Raw genomic sequence first — 26,438 nt, forward strand, 5'->3', positions numbered from 1 at the left:
GCAAATAACTGGGGGGATGAAAGGTGTAAAAGTGAAGTCAGGTAGAGAAGTTGTGGAGTAATAGCTTTTTTTTTTTTTTTTAAGATCTTTATTTATTCGACAGAGAAAACAAGCAAGGGGAGCAGCAGGCAGAGGGAGAAGGAGAAACAGGCTCCCCATGGAGCAGGGAGCCCGATGGGGGGCTCCATCCCAGGACCCTGGGATCATGACCTGAGCCAAAGGCAGATGCTTAACGAACTGAGCCACCCAAGTGCCCCTCTAACATAACATTTTGTCACATATGTTTCCCTTCCCTTGACTTAAAACCTAGAAATCTTTGGAACAAAACTATAGCCTGTGGGTCAGTCCGAGTTTTATTGGCACACTGCCACACTCAGTTGTCAAGGATTGTCAGTGGGCTGCTTTCACAGTACAGCAGCAGTGGAATGGAGTATTGCAATAGACTGTATGTCTTGCACAGCTGACTGTACTTAATCTCTGGCCCTTTATAGGAAAAATCAGCCTGCCGCTGCTGGAATATGTTTTAGCCTAGCAGTTTTGATCTTGTCCACATCAGAGTTTTGTTTTTACTGCATGCCCATCACAGGAACTTTTTTTTTTTTTTTTTTAAGATTTCATTCATTTATTTGACAGAGAGCTCAAGCAGGGGGAGCGGCACGCAGAGGGAGAGGGAGAAGCAAGGAGCCAGATGCGGGGCTGGATCCCAGGACCCTGGGATCATGCCCCGGGCCCAAGGCAGATGCTTAACCTACTGAGCCACCCAGGCGCCCCTCACAGGAACGTTTTATTTTTTAAAAAAGATTTGATGGATTGATTGATTGATTGGGGGGGCTAGGTGCAGAGGGAGAGGGAGAGAGAGAATCTTAAGCAGGCTCCATGCTCAGTGCAGAGCCCAGTGTGGGGCTTGATCTCACGACCCTGAGGTCATGATCTGAGCCGAAACCAAGAGATGGATGCCTAACTGAGCTGCCCAGGCACCCCCACAGGAACATTTCAAATTCACAAGTCCATCCACCCACTTCTAACCATCAGCACCATGATGTAAACCGTATGTAACAATGGAACTTTTTACTGTGCCTGAGTTGGTCATCCCTCCAGCTTCTGGCAGCTTTTGTAGGAAAAGATGGTGCAGAATTCTCAGTGCCCCTAATTTAATGGGCCTGCTGATTGGTTTCTAAAGCAAAAGGACAGGAATTCTGATTGGCAGTGTTGTGATCTGCTGGGCCTGGCTCCCAGTCCTCCTGGCTTCGAGGTCCATGTGGGCCTGGTGCCCCCCCCCCCCCCCCCCCCCGGGAAACAGAGAATTTGAGTGTGTCTGTACTCCCCTAGCAGGAAGGTGGCTCATCTCCACCTTGGGTCCCCTGGCTTGAGGCAGGCTGCAAGGCCGAGTCTGAGGTAATGGGCCCCTGCTTGGCAGGTCTGAGGGGCGGGAGTCAGGGCTCTTACAAGCCGCTCGAAGGAGGATTAAGTCTTCTGAGAGCTGCCTCAGCGCACAGCCACTGGCCAGGCTCCAGACCGTGCGGTCTGGCTGATGACACGAGTGCTGTTCTCACCAGCTGCCTGAGCCGGTCAGATGGAAAAGTAATCCTGTTTGTGCTTCCCCACTGACACAGATGCACAGTGAAATGGGCTGTGGCCATGAATGGTAATAGCTTCTGCTCTGGGACCAGGAGGGAATGGACCTTCTGATACTAGTGTTCCATAACTAGCGTAACCATTTCAAGAAAGAGGTTCCTAGGACAGGATAAGATTTGCTGCAAATTGACTGGTACTGAGAAATTGCCAAATTTTTACCAAAGTCAGATCCTCCAAACCCTTCTTTTTATCTCTGGGTAGAATCTTGCACTTCCCCCAAGTGATTCTCTATAGGAGAACCTTGCAGTGGTGGGGAGGTGTCTTCCTTTGAAGGTTGTGTGTAACTGTGAACTTGTAATTTCATGAGGGGCCAGGGTCAGCTGGCATTGGCTAGCATTTTGCTTGGCATGAAACAGGTTCAAGGCACAGCTCTTTGTGGCGCTTACTGTGTGGGAAACATAAATAATAACTTGGACTCTGTTCCCCACAAATCTGTCCCCATGGCATCAGCAGGGAAGTATGTTTCAGATTTCACCTAGGATGTGGGCCGAGTCACACTATAAACAGACAAACAGATGGCCAGGTGCTGTGAGAGTTATCTTGGCTCTGATTTGTTTCTGGGGGTGAAATTCTTTGGAAACACCACTTCTGGAAATCTGACTTGAGACCCAGCTTGAGGGTCACATGGCATTCAGCTGCTTCTGCAGAGAGGGTAGGGCAGGCCTGCTGATTAATACATGCTAGAATGTGGGAGTAGGGTGCCCTTGGGCAAACCAGTCCTACCAGGCCCAGCAGTGCTAGTTGACTGGGCCTCTGCCTCTGTGCTTAGTGAGCAGAGGCAGCTGTGGAGCAGAGTACTTGAGATACATGCAGCCCTGGTGACCTCCAGCTGACTGACCAGGCCACCATCCACTCTCCTGTGTTATCACAGGGATGAAGATGATATTGCCAGTTGCCTTGTAGGGTTGCTGTGAGAATTAGCTACGCAGGTATGGCTCAAGTGCCCAAGAGAGCACTGGCCCAGGATGTGGCAGGTACGTACTGACGAGCTTGCCTAGGCCCTGGCGCAGGTGAGTGTGGTGATGGCTTGCGCAAAGTTGGTCACAGTATTTCATTGGAGAATTCATAAGGCCTTCAGTTAACCTGCACTGATCCTGTTTTCCCTGGTGTCTTGCTGTTGTGTCACATGAGGGTGAACATGACAAAGTGGAGGTGGGGGCCCGTCCAGGACTTCAGTTGGAGCTACAAGTACACAGTCTGTTTGGCCACAACCCACTAGGTTTACTCAGCCTCTTGCGATGGTCAGAACTAGGGCCAGATATCCAGAAATCAGCTTATTTCTGGGCACTTGTTTATGGCCTTTCTCTTCTCTTGCTTGTCCTCCAGGTCCCAGAACCAAGCCTACCCATGTCTGTTTCTCTCTGTCTTGCCTCCTAATCTCCAGGAAACAAAACTTGCTTTCTGTTAATTTGAAAAACGTTATAGTTGTGTTGTTTGCCAAATACTGTCTGTCCTTAAAATTTTCTCAGATCTTTTAGAGGGGTTGGGATGTTAGCAGACAATAGCTCTGAAAGCAGGAATGTTTAATCAGGGGTCTACTTAGGAAAAGAATTTGCATTTTTACGTTCATTGACTCAGAGGTTCCCAAACTTTCTGGTTCACAGCATTCTCAGCATCTCTATTTTTCATGATGTTCCCAGGCCAAAGGAAATACCTAACAGGTAGTTTAGATACAAACAATTGTGAAGAAGTACTAATGTCCCAACAACTGTACAGCTGTTTTGAAGACATAAAACGCATAAATTGAAAGGGAAAATATTACACCCTTTCATAATCCCAAGTACTCCCTAATGGTAGTACTTTAGAATACCTTAGAGTACCTTAGAGTCAGGTCCGATACCTGCTCTTCCATACTGGGTTTTATGTAGTATTTGCTTTTTAAAAAAGATTTTATTTCCTTTTAGAGAAACAGCGGTGGGGAGGGGCAGAGAGAGTCTTAAGCAGACTCTGGGCTGAGTGCAGAGCCCAACGTGGGGCTTGATCCCACAACCCTGAGATCACGACCTGAGCCTGAATCAAGAGTCTGACGCTTAACCGACTGCATCACCCAGGCGCCCCTGTGGTATTTGCTTTTCGTTACAGCATTTGCCGAATGCCAAGCTTTGCAAGATGTAACATTGTCAGAAGGCATATAATGCAATCTGATGTTGAAATTATCGATTGCCTTGGACCTATAATTCTGTAGGTACCCCTCTGAGGTACCATACCCTTGGCACTCAGTCTGGGGACCAGGGCACTAACCGTCTAATCTCTCTTCATCTTTTTCTTTTTCCTTAAATTGGGAAATTGTTGTAGGATATCTTTTGGGAATAGATCCAGGAATAGGACACCCAGTTGAATCATGCAGACTTTGGGTTGGAAACAATAGGTGGAATTCTCTTCCTGTCCCTTGTCCTTCAACTAACTCAACACAGTGAATGGTGGCTCCTGCCTCTTGGCCACAGGTCAGTATGAAAACAGACAAACCATTTTAGTATCTTTTAGACTTAAAACTTTGCTTGAAGATGATGTCTACCGTATCATAGGAATCCTCCATTCTTAACATGCGCAGGGAGGTTTATGAGTTTCTGAGCTTTCAGTTTGTCTCTCCCCCATTTAGCCTTGGTGCTGAGCCATTGATTTACCCTGTCCCTGTGCATCCCCTCTTGGGTTCTCTGTCTTTTGCATCTGTAAACTGTACTGGTGTAAGTGTAGTTGAAAATGAAACATCAGGCAGGAATGGGATTCTTCTATTTTATCCATGTATTTTGAATGACCCTGGAATCTGTCCCTCATGCCCCATCCAAGCACAACCCCGCCTTTGCTCCTCCCACTGTATTCTCTACTCTGAGTCAAGGACACATGAAGGACAAAGGTCATGTGAGTATGGTCACATGACCCCCTGTGCTTCCCCCCCCCCCCCCCAACTCCTCAAATGCTTTGGTATCTCCCCTGCCTCCAGACCTGTGTCTGTGTTACTGCATTGGTCCTGCCTTCTTTTACAAGCCTGGTCCCTTTCTGTCGCTCTCTGCCTCACCCACCACAGGAGCGCACACCCTCCCTGTCCTTGGCCAGAGCAGCCCAGCCCTTTTCCTTACGGTACTTGCCCAAGTATTGCTTAATCACTGGAAGAATGTCATGTTGACCGCGGAGTCCTGGGCCTGGCACGTAGTTGACACGGGATGCATTGGCTGAGCAAAGTGAGAGTCTGGCAGTCACCACGTTTTTCTGTGTGAGAGCGCGAGCTACTTTCCTTTTCCAAAGCTTCAAGATTGATCTAGTATTAATAGAATCCCCAGGGTGATGTTCGTATGTGGTCAGTGTAAGGTGTCTTCTGTACCTGAATCTTTCACTGAGCACTTGCTTTGTATTTTTTTTTTTTTTTTAAAGATTTTATTTATTTATTTGACAGAGAGGCAGCGAGAGAGGGAACACAAGCAAGGGGAGTGTGAGAGGGAGAAGCAGGCTTCCTGCGGAGCAGGCAGCCCGATGCGGGGCTCGATCCTGGGACCCTGGGATCATGACCTGAGCTGAAGGCAGACACTTAACGACTGAGCCACCCAGGCGCCCCGCACTTGCTTTGTATTAGGAGGACAAGAATGACATAAAGATGGCCCTGCCCTTGGGCTTGTGTGTGCGCGCATGTGGGGCCAACCGGCAGAGCCACTGTAGACGATCAGGGAAGCACCAGGTGCAGCAAATGAAAGGCCTGAAGGTCACAGGGAAGGGGGCCCACTGTGGCCGCTGTGTTGAGAGTGTTGATGCTTTGGTCTGGGGGCAGTGCAGTGCAGCGCAGCGTGGGGATGACCTCTGTGAGAAGAATTTAAGGTGGCAGCCTAGTTGGATCTGTGTGTCAGAGAAGTCACCCTGTCTCTCACGTAGAGCTGCTTGCCAGCGCCTCTTTTTCTTGGCCCACAGCAGATCAGAGTCTTGTTGGTTTCCCTCCTGTTCTTTGCTGCCATGCAGGTGAGTGTCTTCTGGAAGTTTCGTAAGGATTTTACTTGCCTGCAGTTCTTTGAGGACTGAGCTGCAAGGTGCAGGTGTCTGGGCCTGGCCTCTCAAGGTGTTACTCTTGAGGAGCTTGAGTGAGTGCAGAACAGGACATCCCGGGCACCTCATGGTGATACCTCACATCGGGGCCATGGATTCACCTGTCATTGGTTGTCCTCACAGCCTCCTCAAAGAAACTTTCAGTTGCTTGTGTCTCCCAGGTCCATCTGATCTGTTAAACTGTATCATGCCTTCCATTTGCACTCTAGCAGTTTCTTTCCTTATGAAATTGACCTCGATCGTTAAAAGTGTGTGGGTCTTAACGTGCTTAGTTTTTCATGTTACTTGAGATGGGCCTGCCTGTCCTGACCATTTGCACTGGACCCTTCTGGGGTTGCATGTTCATCTCCTAACTGGGGACTTCCTTGGTTCCAAGTCCAACTGAAACGTCCCAGGAGTTGTGTTAGACTCTGGGCCACTGTGGCTGTTTAGGCCTGATATTTCTACTTCCTGGTTAAGTTATTTTTCTGTGCCTCAGTTTCTTCATCTTTAAAATGGGGTAAGACCAGAAGCAATCCCAGAGTTGTTTTGAGGATTTATTTTTTTTTTTTTTAAAGATTTTATTTTATTTATTTGACAGAGACACAGCGAGAGAGGGAACACAAGCAGGGGGCAGTGAGAGAGGGAGAAGCAGGCTTCCCGCCCAGCAGGGAGCCTGATGTGGGGCTCGATCCCAGGACCCTGGGATTATGACCTGAGCTGAAGGCAGACGCTTAACGACTGAGCCACTCAGGTGCCCCTGTTTTGAGGATTTAAATGTTACTGTGTATCAAATGTGAGAGGGCTGGCTAGGGAAGGGTGTTTTGGTTTTTGTGGTGAAGGTAGTGGGGTTTTTTTGTTTGTTTTAAAGATTTTATTTATTTATTTGACAAAGAGAGACACAGTGATAGAGGGAACACAAGCCGGGGGAGCGGGAGAGGGAGAAGCAGGCTTCCTGCCGAGCAGGGAGCCCGATCCGGGGCTCGATCCCAGGATCCTGAGATCATGACCTGAGCCGAAGGCAGACGCTTAACGACTGAGCCACCCAGGCGCCCCTGAAAGATGAGGCAAAGTTTAGGGTCAGGCTTTCTGTAGAAAAAGCTTTGTTCATTTGGTGAATGAAAAAATGCAGCTTTCTTGGCTCAAGGGCCCATCTGGGCCTGGCTTGAAGGTGAAGAAAAGTGGTTATGTCCAGAGTCCTCTATCCCTTAGCCTCACTGAGAGTCCATTTGGAAAGAAAAAAAAAGGCTAGCCCAGCCCAGAAGTTCCAGAAGTCAGTTACCTTGACTTCATCTTGCCTCCGGGACACATTGCTTGGAGATTTCCAGAATGTCATTGCTTAATGGAAAACGTATGGGACTGCTTCCTCCCAGTGGATGCAGTTGGCCCCCTGACATTCTGTGTCCTTGTGGCTGACAGGGCTCCTCCGCTGCCCTGGGTCCAGGATGGGGCCGCCCCTGTCCCTTGGCCTGCTGCAGCTTACCTGCCATGTGCTTGGCTGTGTAATTCTCAAGTTGCTTTCTAGGAGAAATTGAATAGTGGAAACCAAACTGCACATCATTCTTTATCCTCACTTAATGCCACCCTCCCTCCTGGGCTCACTTCAGTGCATCCGGCCTCCCTTCATGAGGGGCCACATTTACACTTGTTCCCTTTTATTCCTTTGGACATTTTGGCCCTGCTGTGTGGAGACCCTCTCCTAGCTGACTTCAGGACTCCTTAACAACCCCACTGACGTATTTCCTTCTATGTGATTCTGCCTCCCTGTTGGTACTTGTAATCCAAGCACTCAGCATGTCCTGTATCTCTCTGTGCCTGGTGCATGGCCACCGCGCCAAAGGATCCTGGCCAGCCGGCACATTGTCCATGTCATTCTTCCCTCTGTCTCCCCCTCCTCCCTCATTGGCCCCACTCCAGTTTTTGTAGTTGCCCAATAAATGATTACTCCCATCCACTTAGCTGTGGAGGGTTTTTGAGGGAGTGCTCCAAAGTCTCTACAGTCCTGTGCACAGCCTCTCCTGACCCACTGGCTTCTCCACCTGGAGCCTGTAGTCCGCCTTGGCTGGCTCCCCTCCAGAGAAGGTGTTCGGGTTTTTTTTTTTTTTTAATCAGTTTACTGCTTTGTTTATAGTACCTTTATTTTGAAAGGAAACTAAAAAGCCACACATGGGTATCAGTAAAATTAAGTATCGTGAGAACAGAACAGCGTTGTCAAATTCTGCGTGGATGATCATACTGTGCATCTCTGTGTACAACCTTTTATGCTGGCACCAGACAGGGACTTTCCTTGTTAACGCTGGAATGAGTGAAATGAGAACAGGGGAACACACAGCAGGTGATTAAATGCCATCCACCTAAAGCTGCCCTGTGAACCCTCCCACAGCCCCACCTGAGCCCTGGCATGTCGCTCTCAGGTGGCTGTAGACCTTGCTTCTCTGAGATGGAGGTCCCACTCTTTATTGATTAAAGCTCAGAGCTTGGAGAAACCCTGTCACCTCAGCAGTGAAGGCACACTTTTTGAAGGCTTCCATGCATGGCTGAATGCAGCTTCTGGGATGCTTCCTCTTCTCCCCATGTCCTACTCAATGACGTGTGATTCAGCCTGGCCCCTTGGTCTCTCTTCCCTCTGTTCTCTCCTCTGAGCAAGCTCTTTCTGATGGTTCTACACCTTATCCCACCCTTTGGGTGCTTCCCCTCCCTGGATCTGTATGTGGCCTCCTTCCTGCTCCCATTGGCGTGCATTTGCCTCTGGGGCCCACCCTGTCCTTTCTTAGCTCCCAGCTGGGCTCCTCCTTGCAACCCTCATGTGCCTCCCTCCCACTGGTAGTGCCTCCATCCCTGCTGTCCTGCCTTGGGGAAGTGCCCCAGGCACTTCCTTCCAGGACCACATGGCCATTAGTTCTGGCCAAACTTGTACCAGAAGTACCCCTGAGGGGAGAGGGGAAGTGTCTTATGTCACCAAAGCCTGGAGCAGGCCTCTCCAGTCACATCTGCCTTTGGAAACTGTTGTAGTGCACGATATTCTCACTGTTCCCATCTTCAAATGAAGTTGATTTGGGGAAATGCCCCTCTGTGGTCCTGAACTCCTGGAGCACTGCTCTTGTCTTGTGAGGTGCTCTGCAGGCTGCTGCCCAGTTCCCCACCTCCAGTCCCCCCTTAGGCTCTGATGCCAAATGACTGGTTTCAGCTCTTGGTGCTCCTTCCCCATCTTCAGCACCATGCGAGAGGTACCAAGAAATGGCTTCACACCTGCAAAGCCCCCTACTCTCCCTTCCTGTAAGTGTTCTTCCTGGGCCAGTGTTCTCCCAGTAGAGCACACCCATCTTAGAGGTTGCCATAGGAGCTTCCCTCCCCTTCTCGAGTCTCAGGAGGACCCTGAGAGGGCACAGACTGTAAATACTCACCTGGTGTCTTGGACACAGTTGGGCCTCATTAAATACTTAAGTTTAGCTTTGGATGCTAAAGGCCACATGTAGACTCCTCCAAGTTGCAGTGCTGTAACATACCCGCCCTCCAGTGCCTTGGATAGGAGCACTGGTGTTCCTCTCCACAGTGTCGTCCCTCCTGTGTGCTAAGTGATTAGTGAGTTATGCAGTTCTGGGTTTTGAGTGCTTGTCATCCCATCTGTGAAAAGGCAGAAGACACTCATAGATCTCTTACTTGGTCGGTGAAAAAGGATAAAGAACAGTCTTCCCCTCTTAAAGCAAATATGGAACAGTCTGTAAGACTCTGTGATGGCTTTGGGCTGTTCCCACCTGTGTCTCCTCTCTGCAGCAGCCTTCTCCTTGTAGCAGTGTCCTCTCCACGTGGTCACTAGCCAGTTGACAGCTAGGCCTGCAGTCAGCCAGAGTACCGTGGAAGGAATGCTGTCTCCTTGACCAGGTCAGTTTTGTCAGTTCTTGGGCTCACGCCGCAACTAGGACGTATGTGTGGGGGGGGTGGTCAGCCTCAGGCCAGGAGTTCCAGCTCTCCACAGCCCCCTAGGACAGACTCAGCACTGAGTTGCATTTATACAGCAAGCTTTCCCCCTGGTGCTTTTCAAATTTGGTAACTTGCCAGAACTGCATTTTACAAAAAACTTTGTGGGGACTTTGGTTTAAAATTATACTTGGATTGAATTATAAAGGAATTCTTTAGCAGCCAGAGTGCCTAGTATGTGGTGTGTTCCAGAAAGAAAGCTGTGACAGAGCCAGATAACTTGTCCTGTCCTTTTTCATCCCCTCTGCCTACCAGAGTGTGGTTGTAAAATCTGCCCTTTTTTCCTCAGCCCTTGCCTGACTTCCTCAGCCAGAGAGGTTTTTTTTACCCCCACTGAACTCCTAGGTTTATTACTGGAGATGCTCATTAGATGCGGGCAGCTCCTAGATTACAAAGTCTTTCTTATTGTGGGGACTGGGTTTAAAGGTGATCCTTCCTTTTTCTTGCCGGTAGGAAAGTGTCAGAAACACGGTACACAGAAAGAATGCCAAATAGTACACATTTGAACAGATGTTTCTTCTCATTAATAGTGTGTGGGAGCTCTCAGCATTGCAAGTAAGGGGTGGGTTAGTGTGTTTCTGGAGGGCAGTTTGGCAGTAACAACATGTCCCCGGGATCTGTGGTTTTGTTAGAATAACTGGACCAGGTGCACAGAGTTGCTATTGCAAGGATGCTCGTGGCAGGATTTGTGTTGTTGGCATGGCCCAAGGCAGGGGTTGTTCAGGTGAGGGGAGTGCGCAGGAGGGGGTGCTCATACAGGCATTGAGCTGGGGGTCTCGCACCCCCTGTGCAGGTCACAAGAGGTGCCCTTTTTATCTCTCTCTCAATAAGCTTTGAAAACTTTGAAAAGGTTAATAAGGTGGTAGGTTGAGTATGGATTCATTTTTAGGTTATTAGCAGTTACTCTGTAGGATTTCTTGAATCAGCAAACATACATTATTTTCAGTTACCACGGGAAGTGTTCTCAGTGAGTGTGAGGCTTTACCCTGAGCACTCAGCAGTGGACTACGTGGGCCACTCTTCCTTCCTGTCCCCAATCACCAAACACAATTACTGACTTGGCTCGATGTTTCATGAGCCGCAGGTGCAAAGAATTTTAATGTAAAATATGTATTTGGGGGCTTGCAAATCCTCCTCTCTCCCACACAGGCAGTGTCCCTTAAAAACTCTCAGATGTCATGAAAATCTGGTTTGTTGCTTATTCTGCCCCTTTCTGCGTGGATTCAGTCATGTCCACAGCCCTTGCCTGCTCCTGGTCAGCTCTTCTCTCTGAGCCCTGTGTCCCTCATGCCCCTCGCTGTTGGTGCTTGATCCCTCTTCCCTGCTGTAGGATACATCTTTGAGGAGAGCAGACACCAGGGCCCTTTTAGTCAGTGCATGGAGTGGCTCTCTGGTCAGCCTGACCACTTTGCACCAGAGGAGCTCGGCCCTTGGAGCCCACAGCCACGTGTTTCTCTGAGTGGTACCCATCTGCTGCCTGGTTTCTGATGATGGCTTTTCTCTTCCCATGTAGAGTGCCCAGTGAAGAATGTGATGGGATCAGTAGCATGTCTGCGGAGAGCGGCCCTGGGACGAGATTGAGAAATCTGCCAGTAATGGGGGATGGACTAGAAACTACCCAAATGTCTACAACGCAGGCCCAGGCCCAACCCCAGCAAGCCAACGCAGCCAGCACCAACCCCCCGCCCCCAGAGACCTCCAACCCCAACAAGCCCAAGAGGCAGACGAACCAACTGCAATATCTGCTCAAAGTGGTGCTCAAGACACTATGGAAACACCAGTTTGCGTGGCCTTTCCAGCAGCCTGTGGATGCCGTCAAGCTAAACCTCCCTGTGAGTAACTTGGGCAGGGCCCAGGGCTGCAGTCCTCCAGGTCTCTTTCCATGTTGGTACTGGTGAGGGTGGGCTCAAGGTCGGGGCCGGAGGGTGGCAGGGTAGAGATACCTTTGGGGCCCAGCTCTGAAACCCAATACTCATGAGGCCCTTGAGTGAGTGGTTTTACTTGTCCTGATGGTTGGAAATAGGAAAGGGGAAGAGAACGTGCTGACTCAACACAGTAACTGGCTCTTAGATGTTAGGATCCAGGAGATACTGTGTAGGGAGGTTGAGATAGGGGTGAAGGAGTGTTTGCAGCTTTCCTTCTGGTTCCATAGGGGAGCTGAAGTGGGAGCAATCAGTGGTCCAGGCCTCCTACTTCTCAGACATGGTGGGCCAGCCCAGGATTAGTGGGCGTGGTTGGTCACACTGTGGAGGGGGGACTGGTTTGCTGCAATATCTTCTCTGGTACCGGCATCATCATCATCATCGTCATCACCCAGAGCACAGGGCGGGAAAAGGTAGTGGAATACTCCCAGGGAGCAAGCACGTGCAGGGGGCCTGGTTGGAGAGTGGAGGTGTGGGTGCAGCGGTGCCCTCAGCGACCTGTGCGTGTGCCTCCACCTGCTGTGTCAGAGCCACAGTGCACTTGCTCTGGTTCTTTTGTACCCCTGCTCTTCTCTTCCCCTAGAGAGTTTTCCTTTTGCCCACATCCCTAGCAGATGGTTCTGGAAACCAGTTTGTATCTCAGGGAAGAAACAGGATAATGCTTTTTTTCTTTTCTTCAAAACATCAAGGACTGATTGTCTTTAAGTTAACCCCTGCTGGGGGGCCTGGGTGGCTCAGTCGGTTAAGCGGCTGCCTTCGGCTCAGGTCATGATCTCAGGGTCCTGGGATTGAGCCCCACATCAGGCTCCCTGCTCAGTGGGGAGCCTGCTTCTCCCTTTGCCTGCTGCTCCCCCTGCTTGTGCAAACATGCGCTCTCGCTCGCTCTGTCAAATAAATAAATAAATCTTAAAAAAAAAAAAGTAACCCCTCCTGTTTATTACTAAGTCCCACACATCCCCAGATGAGGAATCAGGTGATTATTGCCATAGACCCAGGCAGGGGTCTGTGAGTGTTAGAACTGCACCAGTGTAGGAACCTCAGCTTCTGCCAGGCATCCAGTTTCAAGAAAGATGGATACAGTAGTGTGACCCTCCTGTCTGGAAAGCCGCTGTGTCTGTGGCAGCTGTCCAGTTACCTCTGTCTGCTGAATAGGTGTCCTACGCATTTGGGAAGAGCAAGTCAGGAGGAGACACTGCAGGTCTGGATCATGAATTGGTCAAGAAAGGGGTTGGAGGCAAAAGAGCGTCTTTACCAGATCTGGGCTTCAGAGGCTACTCTTGCTGTTGACCACAAGAAGGAATAGAGGCAGACAGCCTGTCACTGTGGGGGGCGGTTCTTGGGAGAGGTGGCTACAGCATAACCTTGGGCTGGGCTAGTGGGCTGGGCTGGGCCAAGCCATGCAGGGTCCACAGGTGAGGGTGACCTTCCCACAGCAAATGCAAAGAATGGGGACAGAAGGAGCTGGAGGGGGGCGGAATCCAGGGGAGCTGAGGCTTTGACAGCACCAGAGGGCGGTGGGAGGCCTACAGAAGAGTCAGGGGAAGCACCAACAGAGAGCAGCCCCCCCCCCCCGCCCCCGTTCCCATATCAGAGGCTACAGGGAGGTCAAAGAGATGAGGATTCCGACCTGACCCTCCTGTTGGCCTTTAGGAGGGCATTGGTGACCTTAGGAAGATGTGACGCAGAAGTAGAAACCCGACGGTGTGAATGAGAAGGTGAGGATGCGAAGCCATCATTTCAAGAAATTTGGCTTTGAAGGGAAAGCGCGGCAGGGCCAGAGTGGAGGAGGGGTTGGTTTGTCACAGGAAGACACAGAGGGCTGAGAGGGTGAAGACAGAGGAAAAGGGGGGCACTGGGGGACCTGAGACCCCAAGGAGGCAGCATCCCAGCCAGCGGGACAGACATGGGTATGGGTGGTCTGTAAGGCCCAGTGGTTGGGGAGTTGGAGGTCATTCACTGTGGAGTGGAGGCCAGGCTCCCCAGGGATCACAAGGTGAATCCTGGTCTCTGTAACTGTTGGACGTCGCCCTCAGCAGCTCTGACTAGGAAGAAGAGGCCACTGGAAGGTGCCACTGATCTGGTATCTTTAGGGAGGTGGGAGAGCAAGGGGCTGGCCCAGAGAAGCAGGGCAGGGCCGGTCATTCTTAAAGCCCGGTTTTACGGGGACCCCTCCCCCTCCTTGGGGAAAGGTTAATACAACCACCAAAAGAAGGGATCCTTCTTTTTCTCTTTTCTGACATCTTCCAGGAATCTTGACCTGCGTTTTGGCCTCTGATCCCTGCTGGACTTTTCACTAGAATGCCAGCCTCTTTTTGTTCAGTAAATGTGTATAGTTGGATTGGTATTCCCCCAAGCCCACTGCCCACTTGTCAGCATGCTTTGCCCTCAACCACTGTCCTGTTTGCCCTTGAGCCACTTGACAGGACATGGGCAATTCAAGCACTTGATGCCATTCTCGGCCATAGAATAAAGTATGTTTCCACTGGGGCCCATATATTTGGCCTTCGTGGTTCTCTCGGGAAAGGCAGTCAGAGCCATAGCATAGTATAGCATAGAAAGTCTGGTGCAGTCTGTCCTCGTGGCCTCCTGGCCAGGGTATCCAGGCATGCATGTGCAGCCCTCGTCCGGTCAGAGACGTGATCTCTGCCACTCGTTATGTGTAAGCTTGTTGTTGTTCCTTTCTCGAGGGTGTCAGAGCAACCTAAAACCTCACACCCTGTGCTCACCTTTTCAGTACTGTCCACCATTTTCAGGCAGGACCTTGGTACTTGCTAAAGGATAGGCCTGTCTTTCTGCCATCGGTTCCTACTTGGACTTGGTTCTGAAACCCCACTAATGCCCAATTATGGGAGCGTCTGAGATTGTGGGCCTTGGAGTGGGCTAGATGACACAGGTCCCCCTGCCTTGGCTCTGTTTGATCCTTCTACCTAGAAACCTGGTGTGTTGCCTGTTCTGCCCCAAGACACCTCCCGTGGTTGTTCTTAAAAATAAACATTTATTTTTATGTTTGTGCGCACGCACGCTTTCCATTATGACCATGGAGGTTTTAGGATAGGTTTAGATTTACAGAAAAGCTGACAATAGTAGAGTCTGATTTGAAGCTCTACACCTGCCGTTTGGCTCCTTCTGTTTGGCACTTGTGGAGTAAGATCTGAAGCTTTGAGAAGTGGGGTCTTTGGATTTTCTATTTTGAACTGAGGATTGTACAGGTTGTCCAGATTCCTCATAAACCTGGTTAGTTGTTCAACTATATCCAGGTACTACTAATGGATCCTTAGAAAGACTGTGTGCTAGTAAAAGAAATGGAAGTGCGATGAACTTGGTTCTTCAGTGTGCCCAGAAGCAAGGAGTCCAGTTGTTCCAGGTAGGCTTTAATGCTGGCTCCATAGGATTTTGCATTTTCTGGGCCGGTAACATTTCAAATGGTAGAGGAAAAGTAGAACTTGTCATGGGTTGTTTTATTAGATAAGTGCTTTTAAGAAGGCTATATGTTTTCCCCATTATTTATTAAAAATTAAAGGATTTTAACATCACCACCACCACTACCACCACCAACAACAAAAAATAGAAAACATAGATCTCCGTAAATACAACCTGTTCCCAGACCAGCAGTTGACAGACTTGCACATTTTCCCTCCAGATTGCCACCCCACATTTAAGAATTATTCCCTGATTCACTTTATCTTGGGGTTCCCCCTTGAGATTGCTTGCTGAGACCATGGAAGAGCTTCAGTCTGTGCTGTGGCTCTCATCTGTGCTCCTGGAGTAAGATCCACAGGCCCACCATGAGTGCTGCATGGCCGGGGAGGTGACACTGGCCTTTTGCTCTCTTTGCTCTCTAGGATTACTATAAAATCATTAAAACACCTATGGATATGGGAACAATAAAGAAGCGCTTGGAAAACAACTATTACTGGAATGCTCAGGAATGTATCCAGGACTTCAACACTATGTTTACAAATTGTTACATCTACAACAAGGTGAGATGGTGGTGGCAGATGTCCAGCTGCCCTGCAGGGAGGGGAGGGGTGGAGAAGGAGGCTGGCATATCGAGTCTTTGGGCAGGGGTGCTTGGGAGCAGGTGGGATTAGTCTAATGGGAGGAGACCATTTGGAGGCAGAAATAATGGGACCCGTGGTTTTGCCTGTGACTGGGTGTTTCTTTTTCGGGGAGGAGGGTGCTGGCCTTGTTTGACTTCCAAGCCGTCCTTGTTAGTTTGAAGCATGTGCTTCCGGTGCCCTTGGGATTTTGGTTCTTGAGCATGTCTAGAGAAGGTGTGAGGAGGACAGTGACGACTCATTAAAAAGTCCATTTGGGTGATGTAAATGGTCAGGAAGGAGCCTACTAAAATGTAGTTGTGCAAAGGTTTGCTCAAACAGAAACCTCAATGTAAGAGAGGGTGTGATGGGGCCCACTGCATCTGGAACTGTGGACATGACCATTGACAACTTGTGGCCACAGAATTGAATGTCCCCTGAAGTTACATGTAGACCTGAAGGTCACTTCTTAACCCCATTAGCCAAACCTTTCGGCTCGGCTGTGCCATGAAGCCAGATCATTTGTTTACAGTTCAGACCACAGATGTGATTAAAACCAACCCTTTCATATAGAACGGCTCTGGAGGGAGACCCTATACAGAACTCAGCTTTTGGCCTCTGCTGGTGTAGTGGGTAAAATTGCCCAGAAGAGATGGGTAGGTGAGTTTCTTGAAGTTTACTGTGTTTTTTTAAAAAGTCTTAGCTCCCACCGCTAGGTTTAAGTGACATGTGCACAGATGAGGTTCTCGGGTTAGAGCTGAGTGGGAACAGCATGTCGTAGATGAGGCAACAGAGTGGGGACCCATAATGCAGTTCAAGATAGGCATTGCCCCGAGCCCCAAAGAGCTGCCTTGAGGGTACACTGGGGAGCATTATCAGAGCCCTGCTACGGTCTGTGGCAAGAAATCCTGTGTAATTCAAGTATTTGTAGTGAAGTTGAATTGTGTCAAAGGAAGGCTTCTGTCAGTGATTGGCAGGGCTTGTTAGATACTTAAGGCATTAGGATGGCTTCTCAGGCCAGAGCTTAAAAGACGAGAGGGAGGTGCAGGCGACGGGTGCTGGTTCAGGCACACGAGCCTTGGTGATATCTGGTGGTATAACTGTTGTGGCCCTTTAGGGTTCAGATCAGGAAGGACCCTGACTATGATACTTGATGCTTTGGAGCAGGGAGTGGGTGGCACAGGGTGGGGAGTGCTTGCTCCGTCTGGAGAGGTGGTGAGGGCTTTCTGACCCTCACCCCTGTGTCTCCTTTTCCAGCCTGGAGATGACATAGTCTTAATGGCAGAAGCTCTGGAGAAGCTCTTCTTGCAGAAAATCAATGAACTGCCCACTGAAGAAACCGAGATCATGATAGTCCAGGCAAAAGGAAGAGGACGTGGGAGGAAAGAAGCAGGTAGGTTACCTCCAGTGTGCCCAGCCATGTTAGCCTCACACTGAAACAGCAAGGACATTGGCTTTCCTTCTCCCCAGTCTTTGCTCCCCTTCTCCTGGTTCAGTGGAGGACCAGGGGTCGGGGGGCAGGCAGGCTTAGTGGTGGATGTGCCCCAGAGGGACACATGACTGGGTGACCTCCCACAAAGTAGAAATAATTGGGCCCTGCCTTTTTTAATGGACTTTGGTTAAAAAGAAAGTGTAAGTTTTTCAAAGCATTTTTAAGTTATTTGAATTCTTCACCCCATTTAGAGAAAAGAAATTAACCCGGCCAAGGGCAGTTTTAACTAATAATCCCTATCCTGGAACCTCAAGGTTGGTTATTTGAATTATCTTAAGATGCTTATGTCAGAGCCAGGCCTGGTTTATGATGCTGCTGAAGTCGAAGTGAAGCCCTCCACTCCTTGCCCCTGTCTCTTAGGCTGACACAGGATTCCAAAGGCCAGCTGGTGGGGAGGGAGGGGAAACAATGAAATGTTTCTGTCTAGGAAAAGCTCTAACAGCTGCCTTCTGCATCTTGCCATCCTCAGCTCTGTGCTGAGGTGGCCCATGCTGTGAGTTGTTTGCTTCTCTACAGAGAGGGCTTTCACCTAGCTTCCCACCCTGCTCAGAAGTGGTGGCTTCACGGGAGCAAAGGGGGTTGGCTGGATCCCAGGCAGTGTTGAGGGGTAGCCAAGGAGAGGTAGTCCTGACAGTCACGCCTTAGCCGTGGACCCTGCCAAGAGGTGTCCTGTATCCTTAACATCCAGGAGTCCTGGGACCAGAAGTAGCCTGGGACCAGGAGTTTGGTCTGCACATGGGACAGACGCGGGGTGTTGTGTGTTTGGGCTCACCCGCACAGCTGCAAGGAGGCAGTCTGAGCTGGTCACAAAGGGCAGCAGCCGTCCAGCCTCCTCCTGTGGCTCAGGGAGGTGGAAGCTTGCCAATTTCCAGAAACCTTGGCCAGGGCTGCCGATGCCGGCCCCCTGCCAGAATTGCTTACTCAGAAGGCAGAGCTTCTGGGAATGAGGACAGCTCTGTCCAGAAGTGCCAAGGAACATTTTTCCGCTCTCCAGCTACCGTCCTGGTGCTAACTCTCAGCGTGTGTTTCCTGCTCCTTTGGCCCAGGCCTCCATTCTCATGAAGGCATCTTTGTGCCCGATTTGGGACTTGAAGCCAGGACGCCTCAGGAAGTGTGGAATGCAGCGTGCCGCTGCTCTCAGAGAACCCGAGGGCAGGTGGACCAATTTGGCCAAGGTCTGGGGTGTTCAGGTTGTTCTGTCTCTAAGGCGAGTAGTTACTGTGACAGTGTGTGCCATGCCCACGCAGATGTGTGCTCACCACATGTGACAGCGTCCCCGTAAGGTCAGCCAGCATGTGTTGGGCTCGGCATCTAACCACCTGTCCCTTTTATGATTGATAGGGACGGCAAAACCTGGCGTCTCTACGGTACCAAACACAACGCAGGCATCGACTCCTCCGCAGACCCAGACCCCCCAGCAGAACCCTCCACCCGTGCAGGCCACACCTCACCCCTTCCCCGCCGTCACCCCCGATCTCATCGTCCAGACCCCCGTCATGACAGTGGTGCCTCCCCAGCCACTGCAGACACCCCCACCGGTGCCCCCGCAGCCACCACCCCCACCCGCGCCAAACCCCCAGCCTGTGCAGAGCCACCCGCCCATCATCGCGGCCACCCCACAGCCTGTGAAGGTGAGCATCCTGTGCGTGTGTGTGGCCCGGCCCAGCCGCTGGCGGGCTCCTACCACCTCAGCTAGCACCCCCTCTCATCTTCTGCTCCGTAGCAATGAGGCTGGCAGGAGACAGTCAGTTGTCCCTGCCAGTGCTTCATGCAGAGCCTGGCCTGGCTCTTGAGGCACTTGTGGGTGTTTTCCAGGGGGATTGTGCAGTGTTTACGTCACGGCCTAGAACCTGCTGCCCTGCTGGCCCACAGATTCCATAGTTGAGACCCACCTTCCAGGGGCTTGCTGATCTCTCCCGTATTTCTCATGTAGACTGTGCGTATTTGCAGATGCTGCCTAAATAGTTTCTAAAACATGCCTCCCGTGGGGGGCCGGTGTGATGAGGCTTGCCTCTGAGCGACTTCCCTGACATTAAGTAGGAAGCTGCTTCCGGAGGTTTCTTTGAGCTCCAGTGAGCAGATTCCTGCACTCGGGTGTGTGCTTCCTCCTGCCACGGGCGGGGGTCCTGTCCCAGCTGCAGAGCAGATGGTGGGACAGGGTCTTTCCTTGCCTCGGTCTTCACACGTGGAGTTACGTTTGAGCCCCATCCCCGAGAATGTTGGAACCCTAGAAAGGACCTAGCTTCAGGAGTGACCTGGGGGCCAGCTGTGCCAGCCGCCACCTCTGACCGCGCTTGTTGCACGTGTGCTCTCGGCAGACAAAGAAGGGAGTTAAGAGGAAAGCGGATACCACCACCCCCACCACCATCGACCCCATTCATGAACCACCATCACTACCCCCGGAGCCTAAGACCACCAAGCTGGGCCCCCGGCGGGAGAGTAGCCGGCCTGTGAAGCCCCCCAAAAAGGATGTGCCCGACTCACAGCAGCACCCTGTGCCGGATAAGAGCAGCAAGGTCTCGGAGCAGCTGAAGTGCTGCAGTGGTATTCTCAAGGAGATGTTTGCCAAGAAGCACGCAGCCTATGCCTGGCCGTTCTACAAGCCCGTGGATGTGGAGGCGCTGGGTCTGCACGACTACTGTGACATCATCAAGCACCCCATGGACATGAGCACAATCAAGGTGAGCAGATGCCCCCTCCCCAGAGCTGGGGCTGGGGCTTCCTGGGACAAAGAAGGTCAGAACCTCCTAGGCTAGTCCAAGAGGAGGGCCCAGGCCTTGGGCTCTGGTGAACTGTGCCCTAGTAGCTTCTTTTCTCACCAGCTCAAAGAAGCCCAGCGCCCCCTGCTGGGAATCATGGGGACAACCTCCAAGACCACGTGCTTGGGCATTTTCTTCTCAGATAGCACTGCTGCCCCCTCATCTAGGGACAAGCCCTCTGTGGTCTTGGGCCCCACTAGCCACAGGCACCTTGCACAGTAGATGCTCCAGGACAGGTTGAAGGTTGGTGACTTTGCTAGGCTCTGTCATTCAGAGGGCCTTGATGTCACATCTCAGTAGGAGGCACACAGTGCTGGCATTTTCATTGTAGTATTTTGAGGCCTTTCGATTATGTTTATTTTAAGCTGCGTTGCATTTTTGTTTGGGACTGGAGTAAGCCTGCCCAGACATGGGACAGTGCTTGTGTACCCCCCCCCTTTTTTTTAAGATTTATTCATTTTAGAGAGAGCACGTGAGCAAGTGTGGGGAGGGGCAGAAGGAGAGGGGGGAGAGGGGGAGAAGGAAACTTTAGTAGCCTCCGCCCTGAGCGTGGAGCCCAACTTGGGGCTTGATCTCATGACCTATGGTGAAACCAAGAGTTGGACGCTTAACCAACTGCACCACCCAGAGGCCCCCACTGGTGTTCCTTTTGACCAGTGTCTTGCCCTGTGTCACCAAGACAAGTGTATGTCAGGTCAGAACTGGTCCCATCCCTCTCTTTACAGTCTGGCTTAAGCTCTGCCTCTGTTTATTCTGTGTCCTCTTGCCCCATAGCCCATCACAGTGACCAGAGTGGGTGGGTTTGGCATGGTAGCAGGGTATTTCCCGGCCCTGAGACTTGCTTTTGAGTGTCTCCTTGTCCACTTGACAAGTTCTTGAGAAGAACTAAGGTGATGATGACCTCTCCTCTGTTCCACTGAGAAGCCAACTTGTTCCTACAGGCAGCCCTCCTGGCTGTCACATCCCCATTGGAGCAGGGGCAGGCATAACCAACAAGGACCTGTCTTGTCTTTTCAGTCTAAACTGGAGGCCCGTGAGTACCGTGATGCTCAGGAATTTGGTGCTGATGTCCGATTGATGTTCTCCAACTGCTACAAGTACAACCCTCCTGACCATGAGGTGGTGGCCATGGCCCGCAAGCTCCAGGTGAGGTGCTGGGGAAGCTCTGAGCACAACATCTGTGGTAGGCAGGCTGGGGTCCTGGGTGGGCCAGGCCTCTTTGGTATGATGCTGTGTTGTTTTGAAGATGGGCTCAAGTCAGGATAACGTGCCATTTTACATTGAAATTATTTCATTATAATTAAAGGAGAGTGGTTAGTTTGGGTCTTGGGTATTTGGGGTTTTGTTCTGGGGGATCCCACTGAAAGCCCCCTGCCCAGTAACTGCGTTTGGTTGCCATTGGCCAAGAAGAGTGCATGTGCTGTGGATGGCCCAGTCTGTTCTCCAAAACAGACCTGTCTCACGTTGGTGGATGACGCTGTTGTAAAGCAGATATTTTGACACAGTTGTGAGCTGAAGTAACTGTTTGCCTGTGGGCATTTGTTCACCAGAGCCTTGAAATCTTTTGCCTTCTAGCTTCTGGGTAGTTGCTTCTAGGCATTCTGTGAGGCCACATCTCCCTCATGGATTCCGTTGGGGATTGTGGCCCCTTCAGGTTGATCTGGGCGGTGCACACTGTCAAGCAAGTGTGGGTGGGTGGGAGGCGGGCAGGTGACCACATAATATATGAACTAACTTCACTTTGCTTTATTTAAAGAAGGAAAAATGTACTCAAATTTCAGTAGTGGTTGTCTTTGGGTAGAAAGATTAGGGGTTGGGGCGCCTGGGTGGCTCAGTCATTAAGCGTCTGCCTTCGGCTTAGGTCATGATCCCAGCGTCCTGGGATGGAGCCCCGCATCGGGCTCCCTGCTCAGCGGGAAGCCTGCTTCTCCCTCTCCCACTCCCCCTGCTTGTGTTCCCTCTCTCACTGTGTCTCTCTGTCAAATAAATAAAATCTTTAAAAAAAAAAATTAGGGGTTAAAAATTATGGAGAATTGGGGCACCTGCCTGGCTCAGTCGGTGGAGCCTGCCACTCTTGATCTTAGGGTCATGAGTTTAAGCCCTTCATTGGGTGTAGAGATTTAAAACAAACAAAAAAACCACAAAAAACTTAAAAATATGGAGAACAAAGTCTATAGTACTTTTATAATGTTTTTGGTTTTTTTTTTTTAGAATTACACATATAAACATTTCTGGCCTTTTCCCCCCAAGACCCTGGGTTGCTTCTGCTCTCAGAGCAGGCCCTGGGCTGGGTCACCTGTCATATCACAAGGGACAGGCAGTCTGGTTGGAGCCCAGTGCCAATTTGCACATCTCCTGTCCCACTCCCGAACCTGGTGGCTGGGTGGGGGGTGGGTTGGGGGGGGTGGTTCCTCACACCTGGCTTTCCTAGCCATCTGTGGAGTGCTTCCAGAGCCGAAGTGAGGACTTGCCTTTGGCAGTCTGTGGGTCTGTTCTGCTCAGAGGCCGCCTGAGTCCTGTTGCTCATCTGCCTCCTAGTTCTGGTAGCGCCACACATTGTCCCAGACCCACTATCAGAGTATCTCCTACCTCCTCACGCTGGAGCCAAAGCGTGGACTCTCCTGTTCTTCACTTGGCCCCTGGTCTGGGTTTTGGGCCGCCTTTGGTTCAAAGGACGTGTCCTGAAGCTCTTAGGGTAGATTTAAAAAAACTTACTGCTAATGTGAACCTGGCTGTTGTTATTTAAATGGCACACTCAGCCTCCAACGTTCTTACAGTTTCTCCTGTTTGTTTTTTGGTCTTATTTTTGCTGAGGTTTTTTTTGGGGGGGGGGTGGCTTTTAATTTGGTGCTCTCTGATTTCTTCACAAAGCTGCCCTTTCACTGTGGTTCTTCTGCATTTCTCATTCTTAAAGGAGCTCAGACTTTATAATTTTATGGCAATTCTCATACATGGCCACCAGGTGGCAGTGGTGCTCTCTGATCTGTGTTTCCAACCCCCTCTCGTGAGGACTGGGAAAGGGGGGTACTTTTACCCAAATTAATACACATACCCTTTACTTGCCCTCCTGCAAACAGCTAAACCAGAACAAGTTCTCTGTCAGCACGAAGATTGCTATTCTGAGCTACTTTACTGTAAAAAGAACAGAAAAGAGAAAGAATCCTCTAATAGAGTCTAACATTCTCTAATTTCTCTGCCTGTTTTAAGTGTTTTGGTTTTGGTTTTTCTTCATTTCTCTCCTGTGAGTGGCATGAACATAGCCCAAACATGGGGTTTACCCATAGCAAGAGCACTGAGCTATTTTCCACACAGTAGCCTCTTTCTAAACATTTTTGTTCCAGATACCAGGCTGGACTAGGTGAGGTCCTTGCCCTGAAAGAGGGTCCATTTCAGGCAGGGGCAGTGCCTGGGTGAGCCATTTGGTACAGGGCTGCCTCTGCCCCTAGCCTGCTTTGCCCACCTCAGGGTGGGTTGCAGTGTTACTGAAAACAGTGTCACTTCTCCATTGCCACGAGGCAGGTGGAGGTATCTGCTTCAGGTGCAGAGTCGATGTGGAGGGCTTCTTGTCTGGAAGGTAGTTGCTGTGCTTGTGGCATTTCAAGCTCTTTCCTCTTCCTCTCTAAGCTTTCCTGGATGAGCATGGTTTAGATGGCTAGATTGTCCAGAATGAGGGAGGAGCAACAAAGTTCCAGTCCTTGTTTGCCTTTTTAGAAGGTATTAGACCTGCCTCCTCTTAAGTTGACTATGCCCAAGGACTGGGATTTACCCGAAAAGTTATATGGAAAAGGATCCACTGTGTTTTCCTCTTCTGGTCTCTGAAGTCCAGGCATTTAGAAAACTCACATCCCACCACCTGGCAGCCATGGTCACAAAGACAGCCAGGAGTGTCTGGGTTCAGGGTTTCCTCAGCCCAAGGGTGGCTTGGGCTAAGGCCTGCCAGCCTACCTGGTAGGCAGAGCTGCTGGTGGTACTGTCCTGTACTCTGTCATGAAGTGAGGAGTCATTTAGGAAATTTGGTACCCATGTAGATTACCAGAGTTCTTTTTCAAGAAAAAGTGCAAATTCAAGGTGGTATGCAATTATTTTTACAGCAAGGAAAAATGAAAATTGCATTGGGATATCCTGCATTAGATCCCAGAGGCAGGAAGCTTTTGAGGTGTGTGTAAATGTGTGTGTCTGTGTGTCCACTCATGGCTGCATCTCCAGCACCTGGCACCTAGTGGCCTGCCACTGCCTGCATTCTATTCCCCACCACCACCCCCATCCTCTGGGCCCTGGTATGCCCAGGTATGGCCACGCCCCACAGCCATATCCATACTCGGCCATGCTTGACTTCTCGGCGCTCCAGCAGCTGCTTTAACTAGAGGGGGTGGGGGGTGTGCTTCCCCATGAATCTGATGTAGCCCAAAGTAGGTGACCAGTGAACATTCTAGCAAGAGGAGACGCATGCTCTGAAACAGTGTGCTTTGCTGATTGATGCTTAGAGTTGCAGTGTGGGTGGAGGTGATGGCATAGGTGGAAGAGCTGGGTCCACCTGGAGGCACTGCCAGTCCTAGTGTGGGAGGCTGAGCCCCTGTCCCCCTAGAGAATGCTGGTTGTTGGTATTCACTGTTCCTCGCCATCACTGTCCTCCCTCACAAGACCTTCAACCTAGGTGCATCTCATTTGGTTTGGGCATCCTCTTGCCTGGCCCCACACCCTTTCCACCCATTCTCCACCTGGCCACCAGAATGAGCACCTGGATTCATGAGTCACACCTTTCTCTTCTTAGAGCCATCCTTGCTGGATCTCTGTAGCTCTTGGCGTCATGTCTCCTGCTCATCCTTAGCTTTCAGGTTTCCCACAGGCTCTCTACCACCCCCTTTCTGTTTCCACCTTAACACTTACAGCACTTTACAACTATTACCATACAACAGGCCCCAGCAGGTGCCAGCCTATCTCAGCTACTTGGGAAGGTTCTTCTGCAGTAGCCTCTGGCTCACTGGCACTCAGGCCCAAGTACATTTCCCAGGATGTCCCCCACTGGGGCCAGAGCAGATGGGAGGAGGACAGGTCTTGCAGCTGGGCATGGCCAGGAAGCCAGAAGCCCCAGCTTGCAGGCCCTGTGGTGCTTTCCCAGCCAGCCCACCTGGCCTTCTATCTTGCGCTCTTCGCTGTTTATGGTCTTGGGATGGCAGGGCCCTAGAGTACCCTGGGAGTGGAAAGAGGCCTCAGGGTGAGTCCTGCGCCCCCCCCCCCCGCCTCCATTTCCACAATAGCCACAGCCTGTTGGGGAGGAGTAGGGATGTCCTTGTGGCAAGGGTAGTGCTGTCTGGCAGCTGGCAGGAGAGGCTGGGTGCGCAGATAGGGGGCACGAGGCAGCTCCCACCTGGTAAAGGCTCATCTCTCAGCAACACTGAGTACTTGGCTGTGCCTGCCACCCTCCTCCCTTGGTGGGATCCAGACACATCAGGCGCACTCCTCTAACCTGCCCTCTGCCTCCGTGCAGCAGCCTATACCTCTCGCACCTTGCCGGGCATGCCCTGGAGATACCTCAGCCAGTGGCATGGCTTTGCTCGGTTACATGCCCCAGAGGTGATCTGAGGAGTGGGGAGGCAGATGCAGACATGTGCCCACTGTAGCAGAGGCTCAGTTGCCTCACTGGCCATGGGCTCTGTGCCAGGCACATTTACTGCAGGGCTGGGCCTTTGCACGTGCTGTTTCCTTTGCCTGGAATGCTCTCTAAAACTGCAGAATGCACCCACCTCCTGTAGGAGTGTGAACCTGAGGTGGGCAGAGGCTCCTGTTCTGTTCACTGCTGTTTCTTGGTGCCCGGCCCTGGCATCCAGAAGGCTCCCTCAGGAAGTGCTGAGTAAGCACTGACCTGACGAGAGCCTTAGGGCACTCTTTGTGGGTCCTTCCCTTGACCTGCCATCTATCTTCAGTCCCTAAGCAGACATCCTCAGTGGGCCAGTGGCCTCCTGTGACCTGGGTCACATGTACATACCTGGGCTGTATCTCCTGGGGAGTGGGTGCCAGGCCGTGGCAGGAACATATTTCTTTTCAAAGTGAATTTGTGAGGAGTGTTGGAAGAGCTGGCATGGGGCCTTGGCCCACCCCTTGCCTTAGTGGGCAGGGTTGGGGGGGTCACCATCAGCCCAGCCCTCTTTGACCCTCCTGCTTGCTTTCTCTTGAGTCAATCCCGGCAGCCAGGGAGGCTGTGGTGATGCTGAGCCACAGCCCAGGCAGCCCCCTGCCACACATGCCCGGGCACCTGGGAGCCCTCACGGGCACGGCTTCTCCCCCACCAGGATGTGTTCGAGATGCGCTTTGCCAAGATGCCAGATGAGCCAGAGGAGCCTGTGGTGGCCGTGTCCTCCCCGGCGGTGCCACCCCCCACCAAAGTGGTGGCCCCACCCTCGTCCAGCGACAGCAGCAGTGACAGCTCCTCCGACAGTGACAGCTCCACCGATGACTCTGAAGAGGAGCGAGCCCAGCGGCTGGCAGAGCTCCAGGAGCAGGTGAGGGTGCCCACAGCCCCGTGCCCGGTCCCCAGCATCCCAGCATCCACGGACCGGGCAGTCTCTCCAGGGGTCACCATGGCATGCAGAGTTCCAGTTCCGAGTTC

General features: G+C 51.3%; 1 protein-coding gene across 10 annotated transcripts in view; it reads left to right on the plus strand.

The window, feature by feature from the left end:
- BRD4 (bromodomain containing 4) overlaps positions 1–26,438 on the plus strand; it is an 89,954-nt gene that overhangs the window by 43,222 nt on the left and 20,294 nt on the right. For 7 of the 10 annotated variants that reach the window (XM_036089133.2, XM_036089131.2, XM_078054352.1 and 4 more), the window contains exons 2-8: positions 11,135–11,453; positions 15,386–15,523; positions 16,838–16,973; positions 18,414–18,703; positions 19,391–19,753; positions 20,849–20,977; positions 26,122–26,331. In XM_036089133.2, coding sequence (XP_035945026.2) covers positions 11,169–11,453; positions 15,386–15,523; positions 16,838–16,973; positions 18,414–18,703; positions 19,391–19,753; positions 20,849–20,977; positions 26,122–26,331 — 1,551 coding nt within the window. In that variant the 5' untranslated portion in view covers positions 11,135–11,168. Of the gene's footprint in view, positions 1–9,414; positions 9,526–11,134; positions 11,454–13,193; positions 13,259–15,385; positions 15,524–16,153; positions 16,241–16,837; positions 16,974–18,413; positions 18,704–19,390; positions 19,754–20,848; positions 20,978–26,121; positions 26,332–26,438 lie in introns of those variants that run through there. The other 3 variants (XM_036089137.2, XM_036089130.2, XM_036089136.2) reach the window with 3 other exon arrangements.

This window comes from Halichoerus grypus, chromosome 1 (genome assembly GCF_964656455.1).
Source record: "Halichoerus grypus chromosome 1, mHalGry1.hap1.1, whole genome shotgun sequence".
NCBI classification, from domain to species: Eukaryota; Metazoa; Chordata; class Mammalia; order Carnivora; family Phocidae; genus Halichoerus; species Halichoerus grypus.